We start from the raw sequence: 10,483 nt of genomic DNA, 5'->3' as shown, positions 1-10,483 counted from the left end.
GACCTCCGAGGTGGGAGTTAGTGGCAGTCCACGGGGCGAGGGGATGTGTCCCGAAGCTGCTGCACCTCTGAGGGCTGAGGCTTCGGAGTGGTCAGGGAGACGCAGATCCGCCGTAGTCCCTCGCAGGTGCGCGCAGCGTGGACACTCTAAGTGCCACTGCCGCAGGTGCTAGGGTGCGCTTACAAGCCCGATGTGATCGAGTGTGGGAGTGGAGAGTTTAGCAGTTGTTCTGGGAGCAGGGGCCTGGGTGGCTTCAGCATTGCTCCTTGCCCTCCCCCCAGGGTCCGCCCCGCCGCTTTGATGGAGGTGCAAACATTTGGGGGAGGGCGGGGGTGTCGGGACTGAGCCCGACGCTTTTCTTACAGGAAGCGCGCGCGGAACCCATTGTTGGCCCCCGGCCTCCGGGCCCGCCCGGCCGGTCTGATATGGCCGCACACCGCCAATGGGCAGTGGCTCGGTACTTCAAAGGGTGTCCCGCCCAATCCGCCGCGCCCCCTGCGAGGCCACTTGGGCTGTATTTATGGGGAGGGGACCCATTTTCTCTTCCCCAGAGACTTACTCTTGTCGCGCCTTGCGGGAGTTCAAGTGGAACCACGGCTCCCCAGCCCCTCTCCCCTCTCCCCGCCCCCTTCCCCCCACATCCCGGTCCTGGCCCTCCTTTGGCGAATGTGCTGGGACCCAGGTGTGGTCTTTGGGTTCCGCAAGTGATCCTTTTTCTTGGAAAAGGGGAGTGAGAGAAGTGAAGGTGGCTCTTGGGTAGGCAGTCAAGACTCGGGGCGGTGGAGAGGGCGGCAGGAGGATGAGCTCCCCAGGCACAGAGAGCGCAGGGAAAAGCCTGCAGTACCGAGTGGATCACCTGCTCAGCGCCGTGGAAAGCGAGCTGCAGGCGGGCAGCGAGAAGGGCGACCCCACGGAGCGCGAGCTGCGAGTGGGCTTGGAGGAGAGCGAACTGTGGCTGCGCTTCAAGGAGCTAACTAACGAGATGATTGTGACCAAGAACGGCAGGTAGGTGCGTGCTGCAAGACTGCGGTCTGGGACCTGGAGAATGCCTCCCGGGTGTAGAGGTGTAGAACACCGTTTTCTGCTTAAGGCCGACTTTCTGTTTCTTCCCGCTGCGTTAACTGCCCCGAGGGGTTCCTAACACCCTTTTCTCCGGAACTTTCACTGACGAAACTCTAGGATTCCCCCAGGTCTACACTGGTGTGGCCAGGCTTGCCTGTGTCCTCTAAAGCCTTGATCGGTTTGTCCCTCTTCTGTCTCTAGAGACTGTGGGCTTAGTGGGGAGATGGATTTAGTCTCAGGGCTGACTAAGCTCAGGCAAAGAATCTTGTGAGACCGGCCGCAGGGGTGCTTCTTTGACCATAATAAACACTTGGTGCCAGGCTTCCTCACTCCAGTCGGATGGGGTCCTCCTGCTGTGACCTGTCTTTTCCAGGAGGATGTTCCCGGTGCTGAAGGTGAACGTTTCGGGTTTGGACCCCAATGCCATGTATTCCTTCTTGCTGGACTTCGTCGCGGCTGACAATCACCGCTGGAAGTATGTGAATGGGGAGTGGGTACCTGGGGGCAAGCCGGAGCCTCAGGCGCCCAGCTGCGTCTACATCCACCCAGATTCGCCCAACTTCGGGGCCCACTGGATGAAGGCTCCGGTGTCTTTCAGCAAAGTCAAACTCACCAACAAACTCAACGGAGGAGGCCAGGTAGGGTGTGCGGGAGACAGGGAGAGAGACGCAGGGCACAGCCCAGAGAGTAGAGGGCTGCACCTCCCTCAGCTGGGAGCCTAGAAGGGCTCCCTCAGCTTCCGTCAGTCTCACAGAAGCCACCACAGGCCTCCCCAATTAAATCTTTAGTACTGTTTATAATTAAACTGATAAGGGTCACACCGAGGCCCGCGGCTGGGAATCTTCACCCTGGAAGGCTGGGGTGGCTGGCCTGCCTCTTGGGAAACCTGCTCAGGCCTCATCACTCTGAGGGACCCAGCTGGGTGGGCTTTGATTATGAATCCTCAGTCACATCGAAGTCACACCCGTGGGACACTCCACTCTTCTCGAAAGCCCTTAATTGGAGCCTGTTGCTAGAAAACTCAACTCCAAGTCGCCATCAAGGCAGGCATTTAAAGTTGTCTGTGGCCTTATTCTGTCAGGGTTCAATAGTGTGTAGCGCCTCATAGCCTAGTTCCAGACCAGCTGTGAGAAGCAGATGTGTAAGACACGGAGAAACCCCACCATGGGGTGCATACTGCAGGCAGTTTCCCAGAGACTTTGTAGCTGGATCCGTTTCTCACCTAGAAGTTGCTGTGGAGGCTGTAGTACTGAGGTGGGCGCCATCTCCACGTTTGCTCCTTTTCTCTCCTGCAGATCATGTTGAATTCCTTACACAAGTATGAGCCTCGCATTCACATTGTGAGAGTGGGGGGCCCACAACGCATGATCACCAGCCACTGCTTTCCCGAGACCCAGTTCATAGCTGTGACCGCCTATCAGAACGAGGAGGTGAGGCTTCGGAAGGGAGAGAGAGGGTCCTCTCCGTGTGCTCACCCGCTGTGCCTAGGCTGGGGACTTCATGCTTTGTAAAAATCTCCTGGAAAGGGCTAGGTGACAGTCTCTGCTCTCAGCAATGTGAAGTCCTGGCAAATGCAGCCAAGGGGCCTTAACAGTGCTGCTGTTGGCTATTAATAACACCTCGGGAAACCCAGGGTCTGTCTGAACATAGACATGATAGAGACCAAATTTATTGGGAATCTCACTCAAATTGCTTTTTTTTTAAAATTTCCCAACATTTCAGACCCAGATAGAAAAATTTTCTGATTCAACCTCAATATTTCGACTTGTTTCTGTTCTTTCTTGGTTTCTTTTTTTCCTTCTTTGGTAGTGTCCCCCCCCCCCCCCCCCGGCCCCACTTCCATCTTCTTTTGATTCAGGGTCTTGCTATGTAGTCCTGGCTATCCTTATATTCACAGCAGTCCTCCTGCCTCAGTACTCTGAACCTTGGACTGACAGACCCATGAACTTCTCATGGTTCCCCCCATTCAATCAAGTCCGGTAACAGCACTGAATTAGTAAATGTCCTTCCTTGTTTTTCAGATCACAGCCCTGAAAATTAAATACAATCCATTTGCAAAGGCCTTCCTTGATGCCAAAGAAAGGTGAGAATTCCAACCCCACTCTGGGTAGAAAGAAGTTTCTCTCTCCTGGAAATTCTTCCTTTGACTACTCTGATTTTTTTTTTCTTTTTTCAGAAACGACCACAAAGACGTGCTGGAGGAGCCCGGGGACGGCCAGCAGCCGGGGTATCCCCAATGTACGTTTGTTGGTCCTCCATTCTCTGTGGCCCTCTGGCTTGTTTGAGTTCTAAGATTCCCCAAAACCAGAACCCACAGGGAAGCAGAACACTTTCTGGGAACGATGCGGGTATAGCAGGATGGCCCTTTGTGACCAACACAAATGCCCTTTAGTTTGGGGGCTGCTGCCTGATCTTCTTGGGCTTTGGATACTGGCAGGCAAAGAACTCTGGATTTGGGTGTTTGTTCTGTAGTAGCCAGAGGCAGAGTAGACTCCTGGGAGTTTAGACTTGGTTATGATGGGAATTCAGCTCAGCCCCCTCCCTTGGAGATGACCTCCACTCTTGTTAGTGACTGAACACTGAATGGCTGTCTTTGGAGACACACATGAACAACCATCCAGCTTAGTCCCCTTTGGCTCCTGACTTCTGTGGCTTGGAAGGAAGGGGGCTAGTCCTTTTAGAATTCCTTTGGGAGTTCTCTTAGCCAGAATGAGGGGTGCAGATAGATCAGCTATTCTCAGCTGGTATTTTAACACCACCTTCCACAAATTTGACAAATGAATTTAAGAAACAGGTCGCCCGTTGTGACTCAAAGGTACTCATTTGGGAGCAGATGGGGAGAAATGGACAAGAGAAGGCCTGTGTATGGGGCCACACAGGACGGCATGGGTGTGCGTGCCTGTGTGCGCGTGTGTGTGCGTGTGCGTGTGTGCACGCATATGTGCATGTGCGCACACGTCTCTATCTTTTAAGTATTGTCTGAAGAACTGTCCTGCTTAGAAATTGTCTCATGGATCATTCATTTTGCTTAATTAAAAAAAATTAGTTTAGTTCATGTAGCTGTCTTGGAGAGGAGATGTGGGGAGAATGGGGAGGCCTGGAGGAGTCAAACAGAAGGGACTAAATAGGAGATGGATTCACTAGCTATTTCTGAGGCAGGAGCATGACTGAGGGGGAGCAGTCCTGAACAGTCTGGGTCCCACCTGTGGCCAACTGTGTTCCTCCTGTCTTCATGCTCCTTCCTTTGAACAATCATCTCATTCTTGCTGAGAGAAAGCTTCTTGCCACAAAGACATCCCACACAGGCTGGGAGAGGTCTCAGGTTTGGTCCTCCAGGACAGAGCAATGGGCTCAGTTCAGGCCACTCGAGAGCTGGGCATCTCAGTCTTACAGAGTGGAGTTCCACACTCTGATGTTTGAGATAAGTTAGCATTGAGGGGTGGGTCATTCGGTGTTTCTCACTTCCAGAGAGAGACTCGCCTCTCACTCAGCATGCTTTCTTCACAGCAGGGGGGTGGCTTGTTCCTGGCACCAGCACCCTCTGTCCACCTGCCAGCTCCCACCCTCAGTTTGGAGGCTCGCTCCCTCTCCCCTCCACACATGGCTGCGAGAGGTACCCGGCTCTGAGGAACCACCGCTCATCCCCTTACCCCAGCCCGTATGCTCAGCGGAACAACTCTCCCAGTAGGTTCTGTGTCTGGGTTCATCAGAGGCTGGGGTGGTGGGGGGACACCAGTGGGGAGGCATTCCTACAGGGGTGCGGGATAGAGAACCCAGCTCCTGGAGGCTTCTGAAGAGACTTGGTCAGGATGGTGGTTTACCAGAGGTCTCTATGGAGGCTTTCGGTATCCATGTTCCTCAGAACACCCCCCCCCCCCAGGTTTAAAAACAACAGCTGTCTGGTCCTTTTCACTGATCTCTAGTTCAGACGTTCGATGAGGTGATCTCTTTAAGGTAATCAATCATTGGACTAGCCAGGTGCAAGCCTTTCCGACTAGAACAAAGATTCTCCAGGTGTAGAACCCAGGCCCTCAGTGTCACTGAGAACCAGCCACAATGCAGATCCTCCCAGCCCCAGAAGCTGGAGGTGTGGTGGCCCTCCTGACCAACTTCCCTGATGGGGACTTCCAGAGACCTCCTCTCTCACACTGTCTGCTCCAGGAGGAGGGGGAAATGGCTAAGGAACACCATAAAACAATTAAGTAATTACAGCTGATTCCCAATGAAAGGCAACAGCTCTGGAGACCTGTTCAAGGAGAGGCTAGCCTTTGAGGCGGGGAGATCATATTTTTAATTTAGTGAGGCCCTGGTTTCCAAAGCCTACTCAACCCTTATAGCATAAGCCCCTGTGGAAAAGTGGCAAGTGTTATTTATTTACTTAGCACTTACTTGGCTAGCATTTGAAAGGCTCTGAATCTGATCCCCAATGTCACAAAATATAAATAAATAGCATAAAAATAAAAAGATAAGCAATACCAGTGTCTGCGGGGCATCTGGTGGGATGATAAGAGATAGCTTATATTAACTGGGATATATTTTCAAATAATTCACATAAAACAATAAATATTGCCCTGATGGCCACTTAAGTGGCTTGCTCGCTGCGTCTAGTGTCCAGGCAGCATTTGTTTGCAGAGTTAGGTTGGCTTAGCTGTTAGTATCGTTTTTGTTACCCTTTCTCCCTTTTCAAAGACCTGCCAGGTAACTCCCCTCTCTGCCCCCAGCCTATGCCGACAATTCCTCTGCGTGTTTGTCCGTGCTGCAATCCCACGACAACTGGGCTACCCTAGGAGTGCCTGGCCACACCAGCATGCTACCCATGAGTCACAGCACCAGCCCGCCTACTGGCTCTAGGTACGTATGGTCTGTGTGCGCGCGCGCGCCCGTGCGCACGTGGGAAAGCAAGTCCTCCTACAGCTTCGGCTGGTTCCATTTATGGCCTTTCCCCTGATCTGCCTCTGGATCTCTGGTGGTTGGGCTTGTGTTTATAATTAAACTAAGCTGAACGGGACCAGGGACACAGGTTCCATGTGTAGTTTTGACGGCCTGCCTTTATTTTACTGGTGGTTTGCTCTACTTAACCAAACCAGGGTACAGCCTTACCTTGGGTCTTAGTTAGCATCGCTGTGATGAACAGGCCTCTAATTCATCTGCGTTTCTCCATATGTAAAAAGATACGAAATAGCTCCAGCCTCAGGCTGTTTCTCTCAGGCTGATGGGGTTGACATGTGTGGTTTAAAGTAACCTTTGAATTTTGAATTTGAAATTCGTGCCCTGGCAGTGCTGAAGCATGCGTGGGTAGCCCTCATATGGCGGTTCTGCTGAACTATTGGGTTTCGTGGTCTAAGCTGATGAGGAAGACTGACCAGGTCCTTCCTTTAGAGAACCTTTATCAGTTAGGGCAAGGCATTCCTTGACTTTTCTGTGGATAAGGGAGTAGAAGCCCTGAATGGCATGCTGGGAAACAGGTAAAGGATGGGAACTGACTGACCAGCGAGTTCTATAACAGGAAGCCCAAACACCCAGCAACGCTGGTAGCAACACATCCCCTTCAGGCTTGTTACTCCTCCACAGTACTGACGGACCAGCAGAGTAGCAAAGCTGGAGGCTACCATGGGTTCTCCCGTGGGGAAAGGTGCCCGACCGCATAAATTCTGGGACAGTGGTGTTGATGGGCCTGCCATCATGTGACCTTGACCTCAAAGGCATCCCTGGTGGTCTAGAACAGTGGTTCTCAACCTTCCTAATGTTGTGACCCTTTAATGCAGTTCCTCGTGTTGTGGTGACCCCTACCATAGAATAATTCCATTATCACTTCAAAACTACAATTTTGCTGTATGAATCGTAATGTAAATATCTGATATGCAGGATTAGATGTGTAACACCCAAAGGGGTTGCCACCCACAGGTTGTGAACCATTGATGTAGGACATTAAATGTTTGCATAAGGTCTTAGCTGTTTTAGTTTTGGGTGTAGCTTTTTACTAATAGGAATCTAGTTGCCTAGTGTTTTTTTGGACATGGGGGGGTCCAAGTATGTTGCCCAGGCTGGCCTTGTACTCACTATAGAGTCTAGAGCTCAAGATCTTAATTCTCCTGGCTCAGCCCCCTCAGCTGTTGGCAGGTATTGCTGCAACCACTTTAGTCTGATCTTGAAGCAAACACACCCAAGACATCAGACTTGTCAATGGCCCTGAGGACGTTGTTTCAGAAGCTAGAGGACCTGCCGGCAGCCAAGTGCTGACCAGTTTGGTGTCTCAGTCTGAAACTCACGCCTGGAAAAACCCAGTAGTCCTCCTTAATTTGCCCAGGCTAGCCCTCAAGTTCAAATTGAGGTAGGTGTAGAGGAAGGCATGTTAAATAATGGTCATCATGTCAGATCATGTTATGTGTTTATAGATGAACTCTAAGGAAGGTTTCTCAAACAAAAATTTAATATAGTTTAATGAAATTTGTTTCTAGGGTGTAGGCCAGAGGGCTTGATACTCATTTCAGTACCCTCATTTTAAAGATGAGGAGACAGCCTGAGGAGCTGTCACAGGGCCAGCCACAGAGCAGAGCTGGTCTCAAGTGTAGCTCTGGGGTCGCTTGCATATTGGCCCATGTCAACCTTGCTAACACACTGTCCGCTGGATGAGATGGGCCAGCAATGATGCTATTCTGAGGAACGCTTTCCTCTGTGGATTCAGGAGTTGCTGCAGGACGTTGGCAACATAAGCTAGCAAAGTAGACCCGTAGCTCCGAGCCTTGGAGCTCAGCGCAAATTTTGTGTGTTAACGAACACAGAGCTGCTTGCCCAGAGTCTGTCTTAGCAGACCATGGCCCACTACTGCCCACTGGGCTTGTGCACGCCTTCCTTTTAGTTTGCTTCCTGTTGACTTTGTGTCCTCACGCAGTAGCTTCTAAATACATGATAATAGAGGAAAGGCCAGCCTGCAAAACCGTGGGATGACGCGATTACCGACAACCACATTCTGAGTACTGGTCCCTCCCCTCCACCTCGCCCCCATGTTGCTGATTCGGAGCCTCTTCTCAGCGCCTTGACATCTGTTTTCTTCATTTCAGCCAATACCCCAGCCTATGGTCTGTGAGCAATGGCACCATCACTCCAGGCTCCCAGACAGCTGGGGTATCCAACGGGCTAGGAGCCCAGCTCTTTCGGGGCTCCCCTGCACATTACGCACCTCTGACGCACACGGTCTCGGCGGCCACGTCCTCTGGCTCCCCTATGTATGAAGGGGCGGCTACTGTCACGGACATTTCTGACAGCCAATACGACACAGCCCAGAGCCTCCTCATAGCCTCGTGGACACCCGTGTCACCTCCATCCATGTGACCTGAACTCTTCCCCGCCGTGCGCTAAGACTGGTAACAGCCCGTGTCGACTGGATCCTCTCCTAGGCACCACAAGGCAGGCTCTTGGGACAAGGGAAAGAAATAAAAGCTTGCTAATAACTCCATTGTCAAGTAAGAGGATGTTTATCATGTTCCACGACCCTCTTGCTTGACGCCCACGGTAGTGATGTGTGTCCTACATGTGAAGCCAGGTACAGAGGCGAGGCTGGGGTCCTGTCAAATCCTTTGTCTCTGCTACAACATGTAGGTGACTTTGGAAGGCTGGGCTTTGCCCACCCCTTTCCTACTGTAGTGAGACACAAGGCACACCTCTAATGCCTGTCCTCATTGCTTTAGAGTAGTTAGCTTTGAGGACAGAGAAACCATAGCCAGCAGACTGTAGCTAAAATGGAAACTCCTCCACCCTCTAGAAGATTCTACCTTAAGCACATGTAGCTTCTTGTGTTGTGAAGTCAACTGCGCGATACTTTTCTGTTGACGAACTAGCCAAAGACAATCCGCAGAAAGTTTATTTCTTTTCTGCACAATAAAGGCAATATGCAGCAGATGGTCCTTGCGGTTATTGTGTTCATGTCTCCTTCTGGGAAAGGCTTTCTCTCCAAGATGTGTTTCAGTCCGTTCTGAACTTTAATGTAGCTAAATCGGTTGCAGAACTGGTGGGATTCATTTTATGTACCTGTGCAATCTTAGTGGCTAAAAAAAGTAAAATGAAGTCATATGGAATCACAGATGAATGTGCATAGCAGTATTGAAGCATGTCGATGTCATAAAGATACAGGATATCTGCCTGATACAAGGAAGGGCATAAAATGGGCTGAGAAAGTCAGTTAATGTATAGTTGCCGTAGAAATATGACTGTCGGTAGCTTTTGACTTTTGCAATCACTGTTTGTATTTTTCCTCATCAGTGAAAAGATGCTGCAGGGGCCTGTGTGTGTGGTAATCCCTCCATCTAGTGGCAGAATCCACAGTGGGACCCAGGTTTTGGTTTAACCCAAATCTCTGCTCTCTTAAAGTTTCAGCTGGCCAGTTTGGTTACCGGTAAAACAGGAATCCTGCATAAAGGCTGTGCACATTAAGTTTGAAATAGAAAGCTGAGGGGTAAGGGTTGGGGGTACCCCCTGCAGCACTGCCTTCCTCAGACCCCATGTTGAGGATACAAAGTGACTGCTTTTCAGAGCTTAGGTAGAAACGACTGCACTTTCTGGTGTAGTCTGTGCGCTATTCTGAGAGGGTCGTGCTTGCCCTCTTCCTGTAGAGCTCCTCACACCTGACCAGATTGATTGACAGGGCTAGGTAAATAGTTTCAGAATTAATCCACGGCTAGGATTGGGAAATAAACCAATTATTTGGCTGTGGGTCCTCACCAGGGCAGGTGCTAAGATTCTGGGCCTCGGCTCTGGGGATATTTGAGGTGGAGACCAGGTGTGAGCAGGTGCCACCCTGAGATCATGCTCTTCACAATGTGTGGCCTTGTATGTCAGGAACTTCACTGTCCCTGTGGTGTCTGCTGGGGTTGAAGAACTGCAGGTCATCACGAGGGATGTCTTCACCCTGTTATTAAGGCTGAGGAGACAGAGCTCTGTATCCCTTCTGTTATGAGCCTGTGTCATAGTGGGGCAAGTTCTACGCATGGGCAGTGGATGACGATTGACCTGCTTAGCTTCATCAAAGTATTCAGGTTTTGAATTAGAGCGGTATTTTAATAATTCAATCTTTGTGGTGATGAAGTGGGAACAGAAGGGGCTGTAAAATGAAAAGAACCTGGCTTTGAGTTCAACAATCTCCCCTCATCTACAGGGGATATGATCTAAGATCTGTTAAAAGACTGAAACCACGGGTGGTGTGTGTGTGTAGTTTTCCCCATCCGACTGTCCATCCATCGATCCATCGATCCATCGATCCATCCATCCATCCATCCATCCATCCATCCATCCATCCATCCACCAATCCATCCATCCACCCATCCATCCATCCACCCATCCATCCATCCATCCATCCATCCACCAATCCACCATCCATCCATCCATCTATCCACCAATCCACCATCCATCCATCCATCCATCCACC

At 50.9% G+C, this 10,483-nt stretch overlaps 1 protein-coding gene across 3 annotated transcripts; it reads left to right on the top strand.

Moving 5' to 3' along the window:
- The first annotated feature begins 799 nt into the window (after positions 1 to 799).
- Tbxt (T-box transcription factor T) lies at positions 800 to 8,394 on the top strand. 3 transcript variants are annotated; one of them, XM_075959308.1, is made up of 8 exons: positions 800 to 1,005; positions 1,436 to 1,700; positions 2,358 to 2,492; positions 3,084 to 3,145; positions 3,239 to 3,300; positions 4,573 to 4,746; positions 5,784 to 5,913; positions 8,124 to 8,394. In XM_075959308.1, exons 1-8 carry the CDS (start codon positions 800 to 802, stop codon positions 8,392 to 8,394), a joined length of 1,305 nt encoding a protein of 434 aa, XP_075815423.1. The 3 variants fall into 3 exon arrangements, with proteins under 3 accessions (XP_075815423.1, XP_075815421.1, XP_075815424.1); XM_075959306.1 differs by having other exon boundaries at positions 4,570 to 4,746; XM_075959309.1 differs by lacking the exon at positions 4,573 to 4,746.
- The last annotated feature ends 2,089 nt before the right edge of the window (positions 8,395 to 10,483 follow it).

Source organism: Microtus pennsylvanicus, chromosome 1 (genome assembly GCF_037038515.1).
Source record: "Microtus pennsylvanicus isolate mMicPen1 chromosome 1, mMicPen1.hap1, whole genome shotgun sequence".
Taxonomy (NCBI): domain Eukaryota; kingdom Metazoa; phylum Chordata; class Mammalia; order Rodentia; family Cricetidae; genus Microtus; species Microtus pennsylvanicus.
Note: the sequence above shows the minus strand (reverse complement) of the source record. Positions and strands in the feature narration are given on the sequence as shown.